The following is a 27,165-nucleotide window of genomic DNA, read 5'->3' as shown; positions in this document are numbered from 1 at the left end:
GTTGAGGAGTTGTACTTCCCCGGCATGTCAGTGAGTGTATGTTTAATATTTGCTTCATATTTAGGCCATATGATTCAGCACAGTAGGTCAACAAAGCTGACATAGATGAGCCAAAGGATGTTTTTCTATTGCACCTGTCAGTTTGTCGATTAATAAATTGCACTGGCATTTTAGAAAGATCAGATGAGGCACAGGAAGAATCAACATGTTATTTTTTCACTTTATTCTTTCACCATTACTCTTGTGGTAAGAAACAAGCAGCCACTTACAGATTCAACAGGTTAACTGTCAAACACAACGAGAATCTACAAACACACGTAGCCACTGATCAGTCGCAGTGCCTTCAAAACAACAAAACCATCCAACAATAAAAGTAACGCCATCGTAGGTAATTGTAAAAAACAGCACCAGTTGTGAGCCTGTGGCGTTCAGGAGAGATTTCACGTCTCAGTGTGGTGCTCTTCATGCATGGGTGTGGGTGTGGCATGGGTGATTCACATTGGCACATTTACTCTTTCAACTAAAAAAAACAAACATTCTAAATATACAGTTCACAGACAAGAAGACATGATGACGTATAAATATAATACTGCTAGGCAGGAATGAGACATCATCAGGAGGTGAGAAGGTCAGTGGTTATCATCAGCCTGTGCAGCTCAATCTTCCTGCTTTGTGGAGACACTGCTCTAATAACAATCCCTTTTTATTTCCGGATAAGTAGGAGTTTGCATTCAACATGCAGTCTGTGAGAGGCTACTGAAACTCAACATGATTTTTCTTCTTTCTTACTTGCTGGACCCTCCATGGACAATCTGGGGCCTCATTTATCAATTGTGCGTATGGACAATTTGTAACAGAGACCTTTTGGACATCCTACTGCACTGTGCCCGGAAATGTATACTGGCCTTGTGGATCACCGATAAGGCTCCCACTCTCGTTCAATGGTGACAAGCTGTGATGAGTATTACCCCACTCGAAGCCTTCTCTACAGCGTTGAAGGATAAACCTTTCTTATTTTATCGGACCTGGGATCCATTCTTTGATTAATGGGGTGCATCTATATCCTGTAGGATGAGGTCTGGGCTTGTAGGTCTGGCCTGGTCTAAGGCTGTAGTAGAGCCATAATTTGATGCGGTATTGTTATGTAGTACATCTTATGCTGTCCTTGCTGGACTTGCACCCCCAGAGCTCGCAATCTATGTATTTATTTAATCGTGGGCTGTTTTCTTTTCTTTTCTTTTTAATTTAATTTACTATTATTCTCATTTTGTTGTATTCTGTACCTTTATGCCGAGCGATTGCCTGTATTTTGAGCACTGGTGCTAGTACTATGATTGTTTACTGTCCCTGTCAAGCCTGCTTTGCGCAAAAATAAAAATTATGTTGAAAAAAAAAGAAAAAAAAAAGTACTTGCCAAATTAGATACACACGGCCTACTATTGGACAATTTATACATAGGATCCAGTTTTTACAGGTGACTTTCATTTCAATCTAACAATGATCTTTTGCTGAACTCTCACATATATCCCTCTCCATATAACATCCTGGCTCTCCTGCTCAATTTTCTTCACTGGCTAGTTGCTTACTTGGTCTGTCTGTCGTTTGGTGCTGGAGGGGTGGTGTACAATGGGTTTAGGGGGCTTTATTGCTGGGAAAAGGGTTACTGAAAGCAGCCATAGTAGAACAAAACAGGAAGGTCGTGGGCTGTAAAACTAATAAGCTGAAAGCTCAAACATTTTGCAGTGATGTTATGAAGCTTGTTTTACGCACATTTTGATAAATGAGACCCCTGGTGTTGTCAGAAGTCCAGCAGGTTCTGTTTTCACTCAGAAGGCTCTAATCTCCGGTGAACGAGAAGGCACTGCATTCAGCTTTACTGATGTAAATTACATCAAGCGTTTTTCTTGCGTCCTGTATTATCAGTAGCAAAGTCACAGAAAGCTTCTCCTTCTTGTTATCCACTCTGTGATCTTTAAATCACATTCTCTTCCTCCTCCCTTTAAGAACTCAAACTGACTCCTCTTCAGTCTTCTGGCACTTTGAAAGGTCTACAGATACCATGTTTCCATGACAGAAATACCTACATTTAGCAGGACCAGTAGTGGGACCAGATTTATAACCCCTGGTCAGCCCATAGGTTGTAGACTTCTGTAGCTCAGTCTATAGATCCAGGTGAGGCAGGGACGTTTCTGGAATATGTGAGTGTCATTTCAGTTGGGAGTAGGCAGTGAAAATATAAGGATGGACAGGGTCATTCTGACTCTATTTAGAGAGTGTAAGTGTAAGATCGCACGGTGTTCGAAGCAGTTGGATTTCACCACCACACAGCACAGTTCATCCATTGGAAATAAAAACACTGTTAGAGGAACCCACAGTGCGCAGGAAGTCGAGCACAGTGGGTGTTTAATCACAAACAGAATCCACACACAACTTCGTATGAGTCTAAAGCTATGGTGTCTACAGTGTACTGTATGTTTGTGTGTGTGTGACAGGGGTATAATAGATACTTCACTGAATCCAGTTCAAATATTTTTAAATAATTCGGTCGACATCACTTCAGTTGAAACCATCAAAAACTGTACTGGTTTTGATCTTTCACAGTTTGTTTAGTTTGCGTTTTTCCACAGGATACGAGCAGGGTGATAATGAACAGACTTTATCAATGTTAGTATGATCAGCTTGAATTTGGCAAAACGTTTTAAATTCATAGAAAGCCCTTCACTCTTTTGTAATTAATCAGGTCAGTCGCTTCAATTAAGACACAAATTAGATTTGTGAAAGTCACTTTGGCAGATCACTGATCATCAGTTACGTTTTCACCAATCACAGAGACGTGCTTGAATTACTTTCCCTTCTTAACTTTAATCTTGTGATTGAAAATCAGTGCAGTTTTCCTGGTCGTTCAGAATCATACAAAACAAGGAGGGGTGGACGGTTGAAGCTCCTGCACCAGCGATTACCAGATACCACTGGAGCGACCGCCGGGAGGGGCCAGGATCCGAGCCGAGGATCTCTTCGGGATATGGTCATCAACCTGAGACCCTGAGAGAACAACAGCAGTACTTCCTTCAGTTTGACCACATAAACATCACCAAAACTACACTTCTTGAGGGTTTTTACTAAACAACCACACTGTTATTAGTTATATTTCAGCCTACCTGAGAGGCTAAAGGAGGACTCATGGAGGTCTCGGACTCCCTGGTGCACCCGCATACCATGGGGCCCTTTGTTAGATGCATCTCCATCGATGGGGCCCAGACCGAGCTCCTTCTTCATAGTGTTTGCTACCTTGGCCACATCACCAGAGTAGGGATCCCTGACAACCCCTTTATGAGCCTGGCTCTGAAACAGAGGTGAAAGTAAAGAATAAATACACAACGCACACATAGATAGAAGCTAAATAAATATTAGAAATTGGATTTTTCATAAACTTTTCAGAACATGAGCACAAAGTCTATCATCTGGTGTTCTTGGCTCAAGGGGGTATTAAATAACAGATACAATATAAGCAGTAAATGGAGATGACAACAAAATATGACCTGACAGTTATGGTTCTAATCATCAGGAGCATCCTGAAGAGTAGACTAGAGCTCATAGTTTTTGGCTTTTACAGACTCTGAGTAAAAAAATGTCGATATTTCTTAAAAGGAGCACACCAGTTTAAACTGACATTTCTGTTGCGCAACAGTCCATAAGACTGCATTAAAAAGACTCCCTCATCTTTGGTTTTTGGTTAGATGAAGTTAGATCTGTGGTGAACACAAGCTGAAGAGACTTTCCTGTTTTATGTCAGTAAATACCCTCTCATGAATTTTGAAGCTTCTACATGTCTTAAAAGGCAGCAACAAGTGGCTGAATAAGACTACAGACATCGTCGAGGACATTAAACGTTATCATGCTGAAACTGGAAACAATCACCTAATCACAAGTCCCTGTTTACAGCCTTGTTATTTTTATACTTGTGCTCTTGCAAACTTTTATATCCCAAACCTTCCAACTACTAGATTTATCAGTTTATAGTAAAGTGTGTGTAGTATAGTGATGAAAAGTCATGTGACTGTGGTGTAGTTCATTTAGAGCCTAACATTAGAGCTTTTTACTTCTAGTGATTGAATTTACGCTTCAATGATAAAACAAACATGTGCGTATCCAAAACTTTTGTTTGCCACAGAGCTTATTTCTGCAATAATCTAAAATCCAATGGAAAAATCTCATTGGCTTTTCGTCAAGGGAATCAGGGCAAGGTTAATTTTTCGGGTAGTCTATAAAAATCTGCCATCCCTGCAGCACTCTATGCTTTCTAAACAACAATCCTAAGATTAAATCATAGGAGGAGATCTATCTGTAATTCTGGGATATATAAAAACTTGACTTGATACCCAGCACATAAATTCACAAAGAATAGAAAAGAAACTCCCATAAAATAGCAGTATAAACCATCCAGTGTATCTACAACAGAACAGAACCAAACCCTGCAGAGCCTGGATGGAGGAGGTTTTTGCAGAGAGCAGCAGCAGAAAAACAGCGTCAGCGTGCAAAGAGAGCAAAAGCATTAAATCCTTTATATAGTCTGTCAAATCAGTGCAGTTAGACACAGTATGATGGGTGTGTTTGCAGTAGGTTCGCTGCCAGCTGACTCAGCATAGCACAGCATGAGCCCTGGTGTACAGACAGAACTACATAACATTTTGAGAAACTTTTAGCAATCCGATAACATTTTTAATGACTGGAGGACAGAAACACAGATGCGAAAGAATGAAAGTGAACAAACCTTTTCTCTCTGCACCATCTTCTTGTAGAGGTAGTCAGGGAATGTGCGCTGCGGGTAGAACTTTCCGGAGCCCTCGGCGCACATGAACACACCGTTCTCACACACCAAACGTCCTCGACTGATGGTGACCAGGGGAACACCGTGGCAGCGCACCCCCTCGTACAGGTTGAAGTCGCCGCCCTGCACCTGAGTGCTCACAGAGATCGTCCTGCGCAGACAGAGCGGCCATTTAACATCAGTGTGTTCACTCTGCACTAAATCAAACACCAACGATGATTAATCTGTGTCTGTGAGTCACAGCTTCATGTATATATAATATAACTGCATACCTTGTTGCATCTGGGTCCCAGACCACCACATCAGCGTCAGCCCCGGGGATGATACGACCCTTGCGTGGGTACAGGTTGTAAATCTTTGCAGCATTAGAGCTCGTCACTGCCACAAAACGATTCTCATCCATTTTTCCTGTAACCTGCAGGTATAGATGCATTAAAACATGTAAGGGAAATGACAGTTATAATACTTAACAAATAAATAAAGATATTTTGCAGTAAATTTAGTGAGGCTTGACTTGGTTGCTTGATTTAGACACTGCTTTTGACTTTATTACTGCAAATACACACCTGCTTGCAGGTTTGTATGTGTGTGTGTGTGTTTGTGTGTACGTACCACTCCCCTCTCCCAGATGACACTCATCCTGTCCTGGACTCCAGCCACTCCATGAGGGATTTTTGTGAAGTCCTCCTTGCCCAAAGCTCTCTGCTTGGTGCTAAATGGACGATGCTCTGATGCCACAACGCTCAGGGTGTCACTGGAAACAGGATATGCATATTCAGTTTAGTTGGTTGGTCGGTTAGCTTTACTGACAATACAAATATAAATTATCACTAATCATTCACCTCCAGTATGCTAAAAAATATGGAGCACTTTTACAATACATCAATGTCTTTAAGGAGCACGTACTTGCCCAGCAGGCCCATGAGGTAGCTGGGCGTGTTGGGGTCGAGGCGGAGAGGAGGAACGATGACGTGGGCAGCAGCGTGAGCCCAGTCCTGGTGGTAATAATGCATCCCATTCAGCACCGCATGAGCTACTGTGGTCTCTGCATGGACCACCTTACCTGCACAGACAGAAAACAAAAGAGGAAAGTGGCTTCTTACAAGAAGATCATCTTCATCTCCTTTATATCACCACCACTGTCAAAATCTACATGCGAGTCTTGCTTTCTTGCAACCCACCTTGCATCTTAGCAGCAGCAATCATATCTCCAGCAGACATACTGGACACATTCACCAGGTAGATCGGGCAGCGAGCCTGCAGTCACAAGTGCATTCATTCATTTATCAATAATGTGCAGACACCTGCCAGCACAAAGACAGGATATTAAAATTTGATTTCGTGTCTGTTTACCCTGTTGGCGATGGTGACAGCTCTGTGAGTAGCCTCAGACTCCAGCTGCGAACAAAAAGAGAGACAGAATCACAAAATTAGAAGCTTAAAAGGACTCATCAGATGTTTATGCATTAGGTCTTTCTCATGAACTGCAATATATGCATGTCAGGGTCAGCTTAATTATCTTTGCAACATTCTATTGTAGACCAATTTGTGAGGGAAGCTGGATCAATATGTAATGGAAAATGGAGAAATAACCCCTGACTGAAATTTACCTCTTCTGGTCGACTGATCTCAATACCCTCCGGTCCACTGATGCCCAAATCCAGAGCCTCTTTAGCACTCTGACAACACACACACACACACATACATTTCAACATAAGTTAATTTTTTAATTGTTTCTTTAATATTATATATATATATTTATATATATATTTATATATATACTGATGGTCAGAGCGCCTAAAATGTCTCTACTTAAGTGTCAAAAATAGCTAATGTTAAGGCACACTATTACAATAACTGTGCTGAACATCTGTTGGAAAATGGAAAACATGGAGGAAGCAAACATTTTGTGTGGTTATTTGAGTGTCTGTGGGACATGCACCTCCGCCACCAGCTCTCCGTTCTCAGCGTGGACGCGTGCGATGGCCCCGATGTCCTTACAGGTCTGCAGCGTCTGGTAGAGCTCAGAGTCCCTCAGCATCATCATGTCTTTGTAGGCCATGAACATCTGGAATGAGTTCACTCCATGCTCCCTCACCAGGGTCTCCATCTCATTACGCACCTGATCACAGGACAAAGGTCAGGGGTCAAGAATGTGAATGGATTCTGGAAGCTGTGAGGACTGAGACAGTTTTGGTTTATACTGAAGAGCATTAGCCAGTGTGAATGTGGGCATAGAGGGAAAGAGACACTGTGTGTAAGTGGTGTGTGTGTGTGTGTGTGTTATATGGGGCATGAAATGAGCTTGGAGAGTAGCCAGAATGAGATCACATTGCATTCACATTGGTGAATATCACAGCCCCGCAGAGGAAAATCCATTTAAATCAATCAAAACGCATAAACAGAAACTACATGCTGTTCAGCAGTAAAAGGGATCATCATAATTCAAATGAAGGAGAATACTTTGTCACTTGTCACTGTATATGTAGCATCATCGTTCATTTAAAAGGCCATTATACCATTGAACCGACTTGATGCAGCACGCATGAGCCATACTGTCATCAGGAAGGATGCACAAAACCAAAGCTACTGACTAAATAAGCTTCAGGTCAGTTGTCAAGGTCAGTGGATATACAACCATTTTTTGAAAATGACAATACAGGTTCTACTTCCATACCTGCAGTAGCAATACTTACATCATATTAAGAGCTGATGACTGAAGAGTTAATAGTCAGTTTGAAAGTATGATCTATTACAAACACTGACAGGGTATTATGAAAGGAAACTGTAAAAACAGCAACATGATGCCATTAGCTGAAATGATGAACTGATCATCAGTCATTGCAAACTGAACATCTCTGGGTTTTGTATTGTTGGCCGGACAAAACCAGACATCTGAAAACACAATTTTGGGCTCTTTGCTCTTTGCAAATGGGCATTTAAAAATATTTTCTGATGTTTAATAGACCAAACGATTGATCAATTAATCAGAAATAACTGTTTACTTTATTGAGCCAATAATCCTCAGTTGCAGCCCTAGTCGTTATTACAAGGATGTTAATAACAGCTAGATTTTAGACTATGTGGCATCAAACATTTTGCTATGTAAAATAAGATGTGGCACATGCACAAAGTCAGCAGATGATACAGCACAGATATTAAAGCCAAAGGCTGAATGAGGCACGTTGACTCATAGAATCTGCCTAATGTGCCCAGTGAGCATGTGTGTTAACCCACTTCCTGTAAGGTTTAATCTAGGTCATCACACATTTCACCCATAAATGAAAATGGTTTGGCCGCATTATTATTCATTCAGCAAGGATAAAAGCTTGAGGCGCAAAACAGCAAAGAATGATGTCTGGTTTGAAAAGATGAAGATATAAATGGAGGTGTTTCCATGCTCTTCACTGGTCCTCTTTGGCTCTTACCTTTGGTCCCCACCAGGTCACCCCAACGTGCAGAGCATAGTCGCAGCACACCTTGGCGTCGGCCAGAGCTCGACAGCTCTCATAGGCGTCCAGCAGGGAGCAGTGTTGCTCAGGCAGGACCAGAGCCATCACCATGGTGGTACCACCCATCAGGGCCGCCTGGGTGAGGTGAGGGGGTGAGGAGAGGTGAGTTAGGAAGGAAGGAAGGAGGGAGAGAGAAAATGGGAGGAAGAGGAAAGAGAGACTGATTAGAAAGGAGAACAATGATTTCACTGTAAGGCACATAGACACTGTTTGTCCTGCTGACAATAAGCAACAGTCGTTCCTTATGAACTCCTTTCTCATCTTCATAAGGTCTACTTGTTAGGAGCATAAAGACTGATGCACAAAGACTGACTTGGCTATTGACATACAAAACATTTAAGCCTGCTAGTTACCATTTACTAGCTAGAAATTAACTTACAGCATTTCTTTTCTTTCTTTTGCTATTTGGTGTAAAATTTATTTGAAATCTGTTGTTTCGTACATGTGTTACCAGGATGTGGCAGGAAATGAATGATGAAGAGAGGGAGAAAGTGGAGAAAGCTAGAGAGAAGACACAGAGAAGAATGAGAGCAAGGAAGGATGGAAGAAGAGGATGACAGGCTTAAAAACTGATGAAGTGAAGGGAGTGGTCTGCAGCAACTTCATATCAGTCAGCTGAATGGTGAATGCACTTTCGTGTAGCCATGACAACAGATACTGCTCAGCCATGTCTGTCGCATGTCCCCACTCTCCTCCTCCTCTCTTCATCCAAAACTGCACTGACAATCATCCATCCAATATCCTCTAACGGAGTCTAACAGGGATATTGCACGGAGGATTTATGGGAAAACAGGCACAAATCATTTATGAAACAGGAAATGAACAGAGAGGGATAAAAACATGTACAGTAACAGGTCCTGTCCCTGCACCACACAGTCTTTCTTCAATACATTTTCATTTCAGTTAAACTAAAAACCGAAACACATGTTCACTATCAAAATAACATTGGTTCTCTATCAATTCTATGAGCTAGCCTGAATAAAATGTGACTGAATATGAAAATAACTCTGATTTATGTATCAGCGAGGAGTCATTCCTCCAGACGTGTTGTAGACAGGGGTGGGGGCATCTGCTTTTGAGTGACAGCTCCACCAGCCAATGAGCTATCAAGCTACCGATCACCATAGTAACCAGTCTGAATCATCTGCAGCGTCAGCATCTAAGATCTGTGCATATGTGTGTGCATGAGGAGTGAAGTGTCATTGATCACTGTCATTGTGTGTGTGTGTGTGTGTGTGTGTGTGTGTGTGTGTGTGTGTGTGTCTGTGAGAGAGAGGACATGGACACAGCTGGGGATTTGGGATTTACACTGTCTGCCTGCATGGCCTTAATTAAAATTTACTGCCAGTGCACTTCTCAAAAAAGAGGGATTGTGCGATCACAAAAGGAGAAAGAAACTAAACCAAAGAGCTGTGCAGGAGAAAGCCCATGTAAGATAAGATGAGATAAGATAACATAAGATAAGATATACTTTTATCTTATGTGTATGTGTATGTGCATGTACATGTGAATATGTGTGTGTATGTGCATGTGTGAATATGTATTGTATGTGCATGAGTGTGTATGGTATATTCAGCATTAGAACTGTGCATTTTCCTTAGTGTGAGGGTTACAGAGGTCAGTATCAGACTTTTCTCTGCCAAGCAGGAATAAAGAAACTTTCTGCAGGATGAAATGTCTGCTTCCTCTTTTTAGGCTGCATCTGTGACTACAGCCGCCAAATAAACATCTAATTTTAGACTGTTCAGAATTACAACTCTGCTAAAGAGATCTAAGAAGTACCAAATCGTCAGTGACAGGCAGGTATCGTTTGTAATCCATAACTGCTCTGATGAAACTGTTTATAACTGGTGCTGCTGATGAAATCCCTCATTTAACACACTGTAGAAACCAGACCAACCAGGCAGTTTTTAGACATTTCACTTGTTAAAATCTTTTCACCCAAATCCATCATCACACAGGTTTGTGTGCAGATGACCTCCCCTCTTACCTACAGAATTCTATTTTATAAGATTAAGAATTTGTCAAAATACCACATCTGACAAAATTACTGTAAAATTTTATCATATAAAAAACTGTCATCATCTACTATTTTACTTTATTTAGCTGCTACATAATATAAACATCACATGTTAATATAAACATCAGCTGTGCATTGTTCACCTGTCATTATGCAGCTGCAGTGAGTAAGCATGTTGCATTATTTTGCCTTTACTGTAACAGAAACAGAACAGATTTGCTGTTGTTTGTAAGGAAACAGACTTTGTTGTCATCGTGTTAGACAGACAAAAATGGGGGAAAATATTTCCATACATATGGTGTAGCTGATTCTATGAGCAGACTGTTTATCTTGTTATAATACACTACACCATCATATCATCTACACTGGTACGTCCTGTATTTCCCCTTATGGTTTCTTAAATATATCACTGGTCCTTGACAACATAGCTTAAGTGGATGTGACACATAAACCCCAAACAGTGTTTTAACGTGAACCCCCCACTCTATTAAAGATCCCCAACCCATGCTGTGAAGATAATCCCCTGACAAGAAAGCAAAACAGGCGAGAGAGGGGGAGAGATGGAGGAGAGAGTGAACATGTACATCTGTTGTGTTGCTGTGTTGGTGTTGGCAGCAGAATGTGAAGCATACACACAAATCCCTGCTTCAACAACGAAACAAAACAACCAGTATAGAATCATATGGATAGAAAACTCTTCAGTAACTAACAATAATTTATCAAGCAAAAACACTAAACTCTCACTCTGTTTTATATCACTGAAAATTGAAACATTTGGGGGTATTAAACTATTAGACAGGCAAAACAAGCAATTTGAAGTAGAGCTAAAATGATTGGTCTAATATTAAATCAGTCCACTGAAAGAACATTTATAACTAAAACTACCTGCTATGTTCATAATTGATTAATAATTTAAACGAAACAGCAAGAAAACTGGTTCCAACTTCTTAAATGTGAGTATTTGCTTGTTTTCTTTGTCCTCTGTTGTAATAAACTTGATATCTTTGGGTTTTGCACTGCTGGTTAAGACAAAACAGACATCTGAAAATAAAACCTTGAGCCTCAGGAACTTGTGACCATTTCCTCGTTGAAATGAGAAAATAACTGTCGGATTAATGGATTAATCGATAATGATAATAAAGATTAGTTGCAAATGGTTATTTGAAAAAATACTTGAGATTAATTGTGAAGGGAAATAATTATTAGTTCCAGCCTAAGTTTCCAGTCAACAGTGAAAATAACTTGTTTTATAGTTCAATAATTTCAGGATCGCCAAAAGTGACTAATGACAACACTGAAATTAGATCAAGTGAGTACAAAAAAAGCGACATTCACTATGTGTATAAGAGAGGGGAAGAGAGAGGGAAGGAGAGGGGGAGAGCCAGTGTGTGACTGAGACATGGCTGATCTGAGAGGATGAGAGGATCTCTGCATGTTGGCTATCGGTGTCAGACAGATTACCACTGCAGCTCTCTGATCAGCCTCTATCAGCACCTGTCACACCTCACATTACAGCTGAACACCTCACCTTCTTTCATCCCCTCCTCCTCCTCCTCCTCCTCCTCCTCCTCACCTCCCTCTGCCTCTCCTGCCTGCAGAGACATTAAGATCTCTGCAGCGTGAGCTGGGAGAGATACAGAGCTGTCTACTAATATTTTAACTGAGTATTTGTCCTTGATGAAAAAAAACAGATCTGATCCAGTGCACTCAATCTGAAATTCTAATTTGATGCATCTGATTGACAGTAGACTGACTGTGGATCACAGTGAGAGAGGATCAAACTTATATAAGCAATGTGCAAGTACAGTATACTTTATTCAGTTTGTAGTTAATATTCAAAATGTTGCTGCAGAGTTATGGGAGCTTCAGGTTGTATTTTGGAGTTTAAATGGTTTAAATGATGTTGTAAACTTCATTGAGTAAAACATCTACTTTTTTCCTGAAGACATCTTCAATGTGTATCTCTGATCTGATCTGATATCTGTTAGCATTAAGCGTACATGTAGTACAGCTCACTGGACATCAACGTCAGAAGAACAAATGCACAGGCAGGCCTGTATCTACACTGCATGTTCTTTCTTTCAAGTTTCTGCCAGTCGACCCTGTTATATAAATCGCCCTGCTGTGAGTCTGTACTGGGGGGAGTAGTGAGTGAGGCGGAAGGGGGTGAAGCAGAGGAAACAGTGGAAAGGGAGGATGAAGGAAGGGAAGCGTGAGAGGGAGCAGACTGTTACAAAACGGTGAGAGGGAGGGAAGAGGATGCGGAGGGAAATAGTTTTGGGGTTCATCGCAATTGCACATGAGCCGTTGCCACGGTAACGCAGTCACCATAGAGACCACACAATACTATCACGGAATGCCTGCACACACACACATTTGTTCCATCTGATTTCCACACTGAGAGAGGGGGTTAGTTGCCATGGCAGCGAGGTCAGTGGGTAGGGGCTGGAGATTGGGGGGTTGCTGGGGTAAAGCTGGCATATGGTTGATTCCATCCCCTCCACCAAATTCCTCTCACCCCACTTCAGCTGGCATACCATTAGACTCAGACCTCATTTCACTGAGCTACAGCAGTGACAAGACCGCACAGTTTACCACACATTTACCATAAAATCCTCCATATGCACTGATGGTGTTTCCAAGAAGAAAGACACTAGAGAAGCTTCTCCAACAATAAGCAAACATGCAGAACTGTGGATGGACGGATGGACTCATCATGATGAGCAAAAAGTATTTTGCTTCAGTATTGAAAGGTCTCTCATTAAATGGTCTAGCAGGTGTAAATTACAATGCAGTTATTATCTCGCTCATTAACATCAAATGACATTTGACTTGCTTCAGGGTCACATATATGTACGCATGCATACTGTACACACATATGTTTACACCTATGTATACTTTTACACTCTCACATTTTCTCCTGCATTTACATGAGAGTGCATAGACATACACATACATGTGAAACAATGTTTATCTGCACTGTCCCTCTTAAATAAATTAACAACAGTGTCTCAGCAAGCTGTATGAGGGGCTTGAGGCAAGAGAAAAATGTGTTGACAGTTTCAGTGTTTTTATTGGCTACAATCAACCACCACTGGTATAATTTGTTGTAGCTAATCATCATTGCTTATCATCATTGCTAAGAGTTAGCCAAAACACATGACAAATATATATGGCCAGTTTAGGTCAAATTATGTACCAAATATTCTACACAGCATGAGCAAAATAATTTCTTCTATAGATATAATATTTAGATCATCATCATCTGTCACAATAATCTAAATATTATTAGGTTAACTTCTCTCTGTCAGACATATTAAAATAATAATAATAATAACAATAAAAATAACAAGCCCTACACTTTTTATCTGATAATATTTCTGTAAGAAATAAGTTAATAAGTTTGAGATTATGCTTGATGCAAATGTATCTTGTATAATACTACCACCAACACAGGCTGGGAGTTTAATTTATGGGAACTAATTGCCCTACTTTGACTATACAAATCTCAAGATGATAGCAGATGGAACAAAAATGTTTCCCCGGACTTAAAACATGTTCTCTTTGGCTTTACTAAATTGAAACCCAAGCACTCTTCAGGCACTCATTATCCTCTCCAATTAAAGTAAGGTCCCTCATCTTCTGGAAACCAAGCGGTGTAGAGATCATTTCGTAAACGTGATGAATTACTCGACGTAATTCACCAAGCAAATCATAATCACAAGAAGGAACATTGGTGCTAAACGTGTGATTGCTGTTATCTGACTGTTTCAGACAAGGCTACAAAATGGATTTCCACATTTAGTACAACAACTGCCACGCCCTCGTACACCCAGTTGATGCCCATGACTTAAACCCCCCAGGGATAAAAAAAAACTGTCAGGCAACAAGAACAAAAACAGCTCACAACATCCTCCAACAAATACTGCTACAGGCAACAATTACACTGCCTCTTTGAATTTTTAAGTCTCCTAATAATCAATTCACCCTCGCTGCTCTGAGTCTCAGGGGATCAGTGAAGAATATGCAAAACATCCACAAGAACTGAACTAATAAATCCAGTATGAGGACTGAACAGCTGTGTGTGTGTAAAAAGAGTCTTTGCTTTCAAACTTGTGACAGCTGTTTGGATTTACTTCCTATAGGACCAGTGTGAGAACATGTGTGGTCATTAGTATTGACGGATGTATGAAGCTGAAAGCAGGCTGAAGATTTAGGTATAGAAAAGACACAGAGTGAGAGCGAGAGAAGGTATGTCTTTGTGTGACAGCTGTCTCTGGTTTCTAAATGTGTTTAATCACAGGCATGCCTCGTCATAACACAGTCCTCTGTGCATGTGTGTATGTGTGTGTGTGTGTGTATATGTGTGTGTGTGTGTGTGTGTGTGTGTGTGTACCTTGGTCCCACTGTAGAAGTCATCTTGAATGGTTGCGTTCATGAAAGTATCCTGCAGATGTATGCTGGTGTCTATTCCGCCCGGCAACACCAGCTTTCCAGAGGCATCAATCACCTTAGCACCGCCCGGTATCATCAGTTCCTTTCCAACCTGCCACAGAGAACACAACCACACAAATAACACAGCTTTATTGCATGTATGCATTTTGTCCTGACAACATGCATCCAAACCACTCGATATATAATGACTATAAAGGGCTACAAACAACAGTGGTGTTTTGCTTATTGTCCAGTGCAGCAAATTGTGAACAGATGCTGAATGGCAAATCAAAGGTTCTTAGGCTAGGACAGAGGTTTTACATGGAACATAATACCACAGCAAGTGTTTGATTCAGATTTTTATGCATGGTCCAGTCTGAAATATCTCAACAACCACTAGATGAATTGCCATGAAATATGGTACACAGATTAATCACCTACTCAGGATGAATCCTGACAACTTTGGTGATCCCATAACTTTTGTCTTGCACTACCATCAGGCCAAACATGTAATTTGACCAATTTGATCAATTTAGAAGATGGTTAAAAGATGTGGCTAGGAGACCTGCAAAAGCAATGCTTGATACCATGACTGAGCAGAAGGTGTTGCGTTTATTCTATTCCCAACACCAAAAACAAATTCTATCTGATGAAAAGAGCAGATTAGGCTGTGCAGTAGACCTCACCGTAAGCTGAACATCAACACCATCACCTAGGACACCTGCGTCTGCTCAAACGTTGCTATGTAAAGTCTCATTGCATATAATGTCATAATCTTCATGGAAACATTCCATTGTATATACAGTAGTCTGAGCTTTCCAGGATTCTGAGTCAAATGCATCCTCTTCACATGAACCAACGCTTATTTCCATGACAACACTCTGTGAGCTAATTATAGCCCTCACAATCATGAAGTACGGTCACAGAGTTCACTGAGCGGCTCATCCTGTCCATGTTGTATTACTGTGAAATGAGTAACAGTAACAGCTGAGGATACACTGGACAGTCAACGTATGGGTCAAAATGTTTGTGTGTGTGTGTGTGTGTGTGTGTGTGGGCACGTGATAGATATGTGAAGAGAAATAAATGGAGTAGCACATGTTTTAACATGCGTGGGACTTTGTGAGAATGCATGGACCTGAGTAAAATTGTATTTGTACAGCATGTGTTTGTAAATGTGGTCTACCTGCTGAATTATGCCGTTCTCGATGTAGACATCTGCTTCCTGGGTGAAGTCATCGTTGACCACCTTCCCTCCCTTGATGAGGATACGCATCGAGCCCATGTTGGCAGCCATAGTCCTACCAGGGGAACAAAAAAGGCATTTGACATGAATATTACATAAGAAAGAAGTAGATCATAACGTTGACACTGTTAACACAGAGCCTGAGTTCTGTACAGGCAGCCTCTTGCGGGAAAAAAGGGAGAATGCTGCTGCATGACTCATTTGGCAGGTTGGAGTGGCAGCTCAACTGGAAACCACTAAATTCACAGCTCTGAACGCTCCTTCCACAGGACTGTCCACTGTATCTGCGCACAAATGCATTTCACTATAATGATATGATGTGTTTCCTTTGTCACAGAAGTTATATGCATATAACCTCCAAGAATACAATTTCACTAACTGAAAAATAAAGATCAAACACAAAAAAAAACACACATTACCAAAACATATGGGGACAATCATCCATTATTACAGCAGTCTGCTTGTAACGTATTTTCTGCTGAGTTACAGTTTCTGACACACATTCTGTCTTTTTATCTCGGGTAACAGAAAATGTCCTCCAAGCTTTTAGTCAGCTCAGTCTATGAAATATTAAGAGGTGAGCAGAGGATCTATAATTTACAAATCTATGAAAGTATCTGTGGGAATATGACAGTTTTGCAGAATACTGCATGGACTGATGGACAATAGAGTCTTACATACCTGCTTAGTTACTTAGTTACAAGTTAAAATACTAAGGGCCTGATGATTTCTGCACTGCAGAAAACACGTTCAGAATCACAGACCTTGATAATAAAGATGGAATCAACTTTAAAATGTAAAATATCACCAAAATGTGGGTGCAATTTATAAAGTCTTTTCTAAAGATGAATGAACAGAAAAAACTATGCTGCCATGTTTTGGTCTTACACACACACAGAATCATATCGAAGTCCTCTGAGATGCAAAACATGAGTTCATTGAAGATTTCTAGCTGTATGCACAGAGTCAGATATTCTGTCGGACAAAAAATCTAAAAGCTATGTCTGTTTCTGGACAATGCCCCCCAATTAAACATAATGTAGGCTAATTGTCTTCCTTAAATATTTATGTTTATTATCATTCTGATGTATCATAAAAAAAAGCATCTCATTAAATGCCAAATAACAGATTTGGTTTAACTTAACTGCTGGAATATCACTATCATTCATTTCCCACAGAGCAAAAAATCCATGCATGCGAGTACAAATTATATCTATGTGTTAAACAAATGCAACGGTTAGAAATTTGACATCCAAAACTTTAATTAGATCTGGTTATTGATCACAAACAGCAGCGAATCAGAAACGCCAAACAAGTAGCATTCTTATTAACTGTTTCAAAGGAAAACAGGAGCGGCCTACTGAGGAAAAAAGGGTTCTAGAAAAAAGCTGATGAGCATGCAGGCTGTCCTATACCTTAACTTTTGAAAGAAATAAGCTTAAGCCCTGTGCTTGGTGGATCTCCGCCAGTTTCTTCACTGGTGGTTGCAGAGAAGTTAGTTTCAGCTGTAGTGTGCCTGAGTGCGTGCAAGTGATTGTAGTGCTTGGACTGAGTTTAACTGATATGTTGCTTGTGGTTTGCTGCACAACAAGGCCCGTTTAAGCCAAAGACTCATGACCAGACGAAAGTGTTTCAGAGCTCTGCATGCAGGGAGACATTGCAGCTGTGTAACCTCCCCCATCTCAGCTGGAATCAAGGCGGCTGATGGCGTTGCTGTGACTCAGCCTGTCAGGTGGCAGGTGTCTGGTTTTAGAAGAGTGTTGGAGTGTGTGTCTGGATGCTAAAAGCTGATGCAACAGCAGAAAATCTCTCAGAAATATTGCCTTCAGCTCCCCCCACCATTCTCTGAATGTCTGCCCCCCTTGACAAACAGTACTCTAATGGATACAACTGTCTAGAGGTGAGATGTTTAGTCAATTAATTGATTGACAGGAATCTAACTGACAATAGTTTGATAATCAATTAATTGTTTAAGTAATTGTTTCAGCAAATATTTCAAACCGTGTGGGGACTGGCTGCATGTGAGAGTAAACCGGATATTTTGGGGTTTTGGACTGCTGGCGATTTGAAGGCGCCAGCTTAGGCTTCAGTAAACCCACATTTTTCACTTTTTTTGAAGATGAAGGTGAATTTTATTGACCATGCAGTGTCTTTGATTTTGAAACATGGATCTAATTAACCTGATTTCAAGGATTTCTACTGTATGTTGCACAATAAGCACTTTTTAAATGAATGCCTGGTGGTGTCTAAGAGCATTTCATGTCCCTGCCCCCCTGCTTTGCCAGAGATAATGATAACTTCTGGCAATGATAATTTCAGGTTGTGTTAGTTACAGCATATGTGGCACTCAGTTTGTGTGCTTGTGAAATTTTCATAGATTACTATTCAAAGCATTTTTAAAATTACACATTTTCAATTACAGTATTAAAGCTGAGTCTTGTGGTTTGGGATTTTAAGACAATCTGCAGTATTGTCTGCTTGCTCTATCGAATGATCTGCGAATGAGTGGAATTTTACTTCCAAGGATAAGAAAAATCTACTGTCTACCTCACTGTTTGAATGTGAGGCTTCAGTTTCACCTCCAAATACCTATAATAAATAAAATAAATTCTGAATGATTATGGCATATAGTAAGTGAAGAGATGTGTAGAGTCTTTGTTATACTTATAAATCTACCTATTTCAAAATATACTGCACATGAAAAGTGTATTTTGCCAGATGGGTTTAACCAGTTATTGGTCCAGTGTGTTTCAGATGATTATTGAAACAGAAAAGGCAGCTTGTGCAGATCTAATGGGACCAACAAACTGAGAGGTTCTTCTACAAACATCCTTCTGTGTGTATGTGTATTCTGCATGGATGGCTGTATGCAATGTGTTTGATGGCAGGATACAATAGCCTCCCAGTCACACAGAATCAACTCAAAGAGATGGAGGAGAATAAAGAGAGGAAGAAGAGACAGAGGAGGGGAACGACAGGAGAAGAAAGAGAACAGTGAACAGAATAATGAGGGGAGAAAAAAAAGCTAGAGCCTGAAATTTGTACCCCAACCAGATGAGGCTAAAATGGGTCCAAAGAGGAGGAGAAAGATTAGACAGAAATTTTCACTTCAACAAATACTTTAGGTTTTGGTTTTGCTGTTAGTCAAGTTACTTTTTAAGTAATATCAACATGCAGTCGATGCCACAATATTCCACATATGTGTGGTAGATCAATGGTTAGTGCTCCAGTGTGATAGTAGAGTGATGGCAAGCTCTGTGTTGACGATATTTAATGTTCTAGACACAGAAGTGAAGCTCAATTTCAGAGCCATTTCTGAAATACACAGCGATTAAAGAGGAGAATAATACAATTTTTGTACGGTCTGGCTTTGCTTTGATGAGCCTATTGCTTCAGCACGGAACAGAAATCATTTGGCACCAGGTCAGACTCCAGCCGAGCTCAGAGAAAACTGATCAGGAAAGAAGGGTGACAAGGAGAAAAAGAGAGACGGAGAGGAATGAGATGACAATCAGAAGGGGATGATGTAGTGATGAAAGATAAAGTGATGGAGGTAAACATGGTGATGGAGGGAGCAGGGGGAGGGAGGGGAGCAGCATGGAAAGTAGTGCCCTAAAGGCCTGGCAGCCACAATAAAAGATTGGTTTCCCAGGAGATTGGAATTGGAGTGCTTTCAGTGGAAAAGCCTACAAAGACACACACACACAGTCACACACACACAAACACACACACACGCACACAAACAACTGCATGCCATGTTATGGTGAAGCATACTAAAACACCAAGACTGATTTAACTGTTGAAGTGGACATTAAAAAAATATGTTCCTTCCCCCGTTTGGGTGATTTCAAATTAAAGCTAAACCTTCTTCACCTTCTGGTCTTTAACTGTAGTGCCCCCATCAGGCCAATCAGTGTAATAAAAGTGTTTTCTTTGTTGTAGATCAGGGATGTCAAAGTCAAAATACACAGAGGGAAAAGGAACAGATTTGCTACAAGCCGAGGGCCGGACTGGTTCAATGTTTATTAAAACATATTTTATTGATTGCACATAGCCTATTAAACTAAGATCTAACACAATGTATATTATTTAATGATTAAATGAACAATCCAATATTCTTTTATGGCTCTGTCAGTAATTTCAAGTGTAAACATTTTTCAACAAAAACAAACTTCCTTCAAAGAAAAAAAGTCCTGTGCATTAAATGAATAAAGCTATATTTTCTTATGGCTCTGTCAGTAATTAAGGGAAAACATTTTCAACAGGCAAGTTGAGTTCAACTGAAAAATAAATCTAAATAAATTAAAATACGAAAATCTATAGGACACAGACAAAACAATACTTTCCTTTTTGGGGAGTGGGTAACTGAAAGTTAGTTATCTGTTCTGGCTGCTGATGAATAATGAAGCCGAGGCCCGTTTGCCGCGCTGCAGTGAGTTCGCGGGCTACCGTTGCATTGTGGGGAATGTAGTATTGGTGCGTGCAAAACACCAGCGGGCGGCTGCGGCCAGTTCTAATACTAATCAAATATCATCCGGGGGGCCGCATATAAATCATTTGCGGGCCGCATCTGGCCCGCGGGCCTTGACTTTGACATATGTGTTGTAGATGGTAAACAATCTTTTTCCAGCCACCAATTCACAAATCCAATAGAAACTGACACCATACTGGAAACATCAGGGGATCACAGTTCCAGCACCCCTGGAGCCAAATCAACGGTCAGACTGAGTTTGCAATCAGTCAATAAATACAGTCAGACCCAAACCTGTTTATAGCAAAAAACACAATGAAAAATGCAACAAATGGCATCCGGTGTTTGGTCTGTTATTGTTGTTTGGTCCCTGATGTAGTGATGTTCAAAACTCACCACAGTGCAATGGTCATTGCAATGGACAGAGAGATGGACAGTGAGACAGGGGCATCTACATGAAATTCTGGCCTCTATCACTGATATTTAAAGGCTGAAGCTGCTGTTGTCACTATTTTCCAGACAGCTCCGTCCAAACCCACACAGCTGACTGACTGTGTGTGGGATTGGGAACGCTGACTAAACAGACCTCTGCACTGGACACTGGGAGCTTTGTGTGTCAGTGAGGACTGTAAAGTCCAAGGAAATTAAAGTCAACTTACATAACTGACATTCTGGACAGTGACACCTTTAATACCCACAAACTCCCACAGTAAGGCCTCTAGCTGCACAACGGAAGGAAGCATAAAAATCATCATGCCCATTGCATATGGCTGACCGGCGACTGCAGTTTTGGTGTGTCGGGCACTGCTGGCTCTAACCAGTACTTATCAGTGGCTGATTCAGCATGATAAATCAACATCAGACACAGTCTGACCTGTCTGACTGGCTATTCAGCTTTGTGATTTCAGCTTACTTTCCACACTAAATGCCGAAATTTTCTTCGATTAAAAGAAGTCCTGTTTGTCCTTATATAAGGTCTTTTGGATTAGAAACACAGCCTGTTTCCTGAAGAAGTGGGCCAACTTGAAGTAATGTGATTCGACTTGAGGCGAGATGTAACATGAGGTGACAGAGGAGACACTATAGGACATAAGGCAAAATGAGGTGTTATGAGGTGCTGTGACGTGATGTGACGTGAGGCGACATGAGGAGCGAACTGTCGGTTTTTGTCACAGCTACTTCTTTGAGTCGGCTTGGTGTGTTAGTGTGCTTAGATTACTGCTGCACAACAACCACATGTCTGCCAAATGCAAGACTGGTGATTGCTGATTTATCCACTGACCATCCAAAGATGACTTTTCAACCCAGATGGATTAAAAACGACACAGCAACTATCCACTTCATGGTCTGTAGTGTTTGCGTGGCCTCACTAACTGCATCCACTAATTCCAACTCCAAAGACCACCATGCTGAAAAGCACAGATCTATTTTAGACTTCTTCACTGCAGGTCTACTGTGTGTGTGTGTGTGTGTGTGTGTGTTCAATTTCTGCTGTGTCATAGCAGGTATGACAGACAGACAGAAAAAGGGACAGTGCCACACCAGGCAGCAGTTCTCACTCACGTTCTGACCAGCTGCTTCAACACACACACACACACATATGCACACACATGCAATGCACATGTATGCAATCAGTTCCCACATGCACAAACACACATGATGCTCACAATTACACACACTGAGACACACCCTGGTTTCTCTCCTCGCTGCATGCAGACAGTATTTTAATGGGGTGTTAATTAATAATGAATAAGGAGCAGCAGGCAAATTTAGTCTAGACTCCCAAAGTCACAATGTCACACACACACACACACACATACATACATACATGTTTTCATAACAACATGGTCATACCAGACAAGCAGCCATTTCACAGTTTGCATTGAAAAATCTGCACACTACTATTTCTACATCATAAACAATTCAGTACAAGAAGAGGAGATTTTGTTGCTTTCATTGAGGAATAAAATGATTTCTGCAGCGTTACTGTCACTAATGAAACACTAAAACTATGGTTAGAAAACATCTACTATGCATTGAGCTGCAGCTAATTATTATTTTCATTGTTGATTAATCTGTAAATTACTTTCTAAATGAATCAATTAGTTGTTTGGGGTATGAAATGTCAGAAAATGGTGAAAAATGTCAACCAGTGTTTCCCAGAGCCCAAGATGATGTGCCCAGTTGTCATGCTTTGTCCACAACCCAAGGATATTCAGCTCACTGTCGTAGAGGAGTAAAGTAGCCAGAAAATATGCACTTTTTTTTGTGGTGCAGAAAAGTCAAATCTATTTTGAGAAGAAAGCTTGCATGTTTAGAAACAGCTTAAATGTGACATAGTAGCTGCTGACATCCTCAGATGTCTGTTTCTGGGCGAGTGCAGGCTACATGTGTGGTATGGAAGTGCATGAATGTACGTGTGTGTGTGTGTGTGTGTGTGTGTGTGTGTGTCTTGATGCGTGCTGTAAATGAGAAGAACGGAGTAGACGGACAGCTGCTGACTCCTGCTTCATCAAGAGCGTAATCGCCACAGGGAGAGACGGTGTACTGTGTGTGTGTGTGTGTGTTTGTGTGCAGTAGATCTATTTAAAAGGCTAGAACAAATGTGCATTGGACAACTTTATAACCAATTGGAGATAAAAATAGACATTAAACACAAAGACATCCACACACACACACACACACACGGGATGAGGTTTGAAGAGTTGTGGGTGCTACGTGAGGTTCATGGATGAATAAGCCATTAGTGAATCATACACAGATAAACAGGCAATAACAACAGCGGCCACATAACCAACTAGGCCAGCACTCAGGATTAGGGGCATCTCTGTCTCTTCACACGCACTCTGATCATGTTGTAATCATATGCTTTTGTGAAAAATATTCAGGCCTGTCATCTTTTTGTTACTCCATCTTCTTCTCTTCTTAACCTTGACCCTCCTCTGTTACAGGCCAACTGAAGAACTAACCATAAAAGAACTTCTATTATTTTTGCAGATTTTTTTTTGTCACACCCTCATGCAGGTAAGCCGAGGCGAGGGAGAATCCAGAGTTTAAACTTCTCTCCACACAATGGCTTCAGTCACTTTTCATACATGCAACATGCGCCGCCATGAATGCCTTTGAGGACTGTCTAAGAGTGTGCACCCTTGTCCCCATCTGCATGATTCATTGGGTACGCCTTGTCTATGACAGCAGGCTTTTGACCACGCCTTTGAGTGTTGGCCATTCAGAACAGCTGTTAATAATTTTGCCTTCAGACGTGGTCAAATGACATGTACTGCAATCTTGTTTGTTTCAAGCAAACTCAAGCTTTAGTCACACCTACTCGAGATTTCTTTGTCATTCATTGAAATAACTGTCTATACTGTATATATTGTAGTTTCAAAAAAGAGGTCAGAGCCACAGCTGCAACAACTAATCGATTACTTGTCGACTGTTCAATTAATGACTAGCTATTCTGATAATCATAAAATCAGTTTGAGTAACAAAAAGGTCAAAATCCTTTGATCCCAGCCTCTTAAATGTGGATATTTTCTGCTTTTTTTATCACATTAAACTGAATATTTTTAATGTGGACAAAACAAGAAATTTGAGGATGTAATCTTGGGACTAATTGATGTTTTTCACCATTTTCTGACATCTCAGAGACCAAGCAACCCATTCATTAATTGAGACAATAATTGACAGATTGATCAACGATTAAAATAATTGTTAGTTTCAGGCCTCAGAGGCATAAATATAGGACTGGCAAATAGTCAATACACAGAAGACAGACATTGATTAATTGTTTTAGGTATAATATCCATGCATCTATGATCTGAACCTTTTATTTCTTTCTTATCCTATCCACTCACATCTACAGCCACTTCAGAATCTCAGTAGCCTAACCTGCATGTCTTTGGACTGTGGGAGGAAACACACAGGGGACAACATGCAATCTCGAGACAGAAAGATCAACCTTCTCGCTCATTATATCAACATGCTGCGTTTATCAAATCAGTGAATCAAAATATTTTCTAATTACAACCTCTCAAATGTGAGGATTAGCTAGTGGAACATACCATGTGTAGGCAAATAGGTTACGTCATCTAATTAGGATGCTTTCTAATATATTCAATTCTTTCTGCTGCACTGAGGACCCCTAGAGCCCCTTAAAGCCCCCTTAAGGATCCTTAAACCAAATGATGGAGACCTCAACAAACCCTGATCCACGAAACCAGAGCTGGTCTGCATGCAAAACCCTTCATACTGAATCGAAGAGAAAAGGAGGTAAAACAGGAGATCAAATCACCTTTTCACTTCGCATGATGTTCTCAGCCACACACACACACACACACACACACCAGCAGGCTCGTTTGTATGCATGACGACTCCAGACCTTCCTCTTCATCATCACTGTGACTCAATATATTTGGTAGAACAGAGAATAACCTATAAACGAATGACGGACTTACATAACGACCAACACACAAACGCACACACACACACACAGCCTTATTGCACTGATGGCACGCCAAATACACACACACACTCATATCTCACCCATATTTCGTCGCCGAAAGGCACACGATGTTAGCTTGCAATATACAGCTGCTAGTCTTCAATTTAATCTCCGGATTTGTATTGAATTCAGACAATTTCATTCAAAAAAGGTACGCATTGATTAATTTCCAGTCAAATGTAAACGACAATCACATCATTGGGTAACTGAAAATTTAAAATAACACCCAGAACAGTTTGATATTAGGCTAACGTTAACGTAGCAAGTAAGAAAAAGCGTTAACATTAGAAGGCTGCGGTTATCAACGTTAGACGAGATATAACAGACACATACAGATTTTCAACGGTCAAAATAATAATAATAATGACGGATTTCTTCCATTCTTGTCAAACAGAAAAAGAGACCCTGACATCTTCATTTATTTCCAACATTTTTTGGCTTCTTACCCTTTTTTCCCAGATTCCCGGATCCTCCTCCACAGGAGCCTCTCTCTCTGTTGCCCAGCACCAGCCGAGTGCGCGCGGACAGCTGGCACAGCGCGAGCCGCAGATGCTTCGATGCCGACAGTCCGGCAGCAGCCAATCGAGAGCCGCTCGAACCTGAGCAACAGAAAAACAGACCAATAGGAGGTGGAGAAGCGGTCGCAGTTGACAGGGGCGTGTGCTGCCTTCACCACTGTCGGAAATCTTTTGCTGAGTACCTGAAGATATGATCATCCAACTACTTGCGTTAAATGTTCAAAGACTACATCTAATCGGTGAGGTGAACTGTAAACGCAAGCCATGATAAATTATTGTTGTATCTGAGGAGAAACTGTATTATTGTGATAAATACTGTATATTCAGACTGAAAGATTGAGTCAGTCTTAATATTTGATGCATTGGTTGACAAAGCTACCTTACCACAAAGTCCTTCACTAGCTGTTCTGGAGCTTTTGATCATATCCCATGATCCTCCCAAGGAGATTAAGTTGCTCAGCATATAGTCATCAATATAAACAATGCTGGTATAGCTGTGACTCTAACAAGTCACTCTCCTATCTCACTAAGAACTGTACTACTTGACTCATTATTTCTGCACATATATGCTACATACTGTAATTGCACCATTTTATTAACTGAGGTGTAGACATGTACAGTATATACTTTTTAATTTTGATGCCATGTTATTTTATTGTATTTATTTCGATTAAATAGTTACCTGTTTTTTTGTTGTTCTTTTTGTTCTCATCTTTGTTAATCACTTCTGTAGCTGTAACATGTAGATGTCCAAAAGGGGTCAATACAATTTTATCTTAGAATTTAGAGGATGAATAAGTCCTGCAACTCTCCAATATCCCAAATGAACCCATATCAGTAACTCTTGCCCAAGCTCTATGAGAAGACAATAAAAAATTCCTCAAATTCGAGCATTGCAAGCAAGCATATTCAATACGGTTTTCTGTAAGTTAAATGAAATAAAATACATCTAAATCTCTGTCAAAAAAAAATTCAAGCCAGGTGGCTAAAAATATATAAATGCATCCTTCACTTTGCATAAAATAGTCGAAAATATTGAATTCCCCCAATTTCATTTCTGATGATGTGAAGTGATGAAAACATGAGCAAGCCCACACCCCTGATGGAAAGCAGCTACATTTTCTCTCTTTTGTGATGCTGCTGCATCACAAAATAAAGGCTGTCCTGATTGATCTCCGAGATGAAACACTACACCACAAAGAAGGAATCCTCTTAAGCCACAGCATCCGGTTTGGTATCATTTCTGACCCAGAGCACTTGAATGCCTCACTTCCACTCAAAAGAGCTTCCAAGGAGCACTTGAAGGCAACAATATGGGGCTGAAGGACCACAGTATGGAGACCAGAGACTTCTCGCTGGCAGCATAGCTGAATGGTGCTGTGGTGGGAATTAAGGAGGTGAGCAGTGTGAACAGACAAGTGTCAACTGTCTGCATATGAAAACTCAGCATTTCTGGACAGACACAAGAGCTGATGACATACTGAATATTTGAGTGTGATAGCATGATGTGATAAATAATTTGTTACATGAAGTAGGTAATGAGCAGTTTATTAGCTACTGCCTATGGCATTTAATTACTTTTTAAGACTAATTTGGACTTTGGCATAATTAATAGGGACCATTTATACCCTG

General features: G+C 40.6%; 1 protein-coding gene across 1 annotated transcript; it reads right to left on the bottom strand.

The window, feature by feature from the left end:
• Nucleotides 1–236: 236 nt before the first annotated feature.
• Nucleotides 237–25,505, bottom strand: LOC121621610 (dihydropyrimidinase-related protein 5-like). Its single transcript, XM_041958107.1, has 15 exons — nt 25,462–25,505; nt 15,981–16,095; nt 14,757–14,906; nt 8,257–8,415; nt 6,771–6,950; nt 6,439–6,507; nt 6,182–6,226; nt 6,010–6,085; nt 5,735–5,891; nt 5,441–5,582; nt 5,101–5,243; nt 4,772–4,979; nt 3,159–3,342; nt 2,968–3,042; nt 237–520 (listed from the first exon to the last, which is right to left on the bottom strand). The coding sequence occupies exons 2-15, from the start codon at nt 16,089–16,091 to the stop codon at nt 495–497; spliced, it is 1,725 nt and encodes a 574-aa protein (XP_041814041.1). The 5' UTR covers nt 16,092–16,095; nt 25,462–25,505; the 3' UTR covers nt 237–494.
• Between the last annotated feature and the right edge of the window lie 1,660 nt (nt 25,506–27,165).

Source organism: Chelmon rostratus, chromosome 18 (assembly GCF_017976325.1).
Source record: "Chelmon rostratus isolate fCheRos1 chromosome 18, fCheRos1.pri, whole genome shotgun sequence".
In the NCBI taxonomy this organism is placed as follows: Eukaryota; Metazoa; Chordata; class Actinopteri; order Chaetodontiformes; family Chaetodontidae; genus Chelmon; species Chelmon rostratus.
The sequence above is the reverse complement of the archived record's forward strand: the minus strand, read 5'-3'. Positions and strand labels throughout refer to the sequence as shown.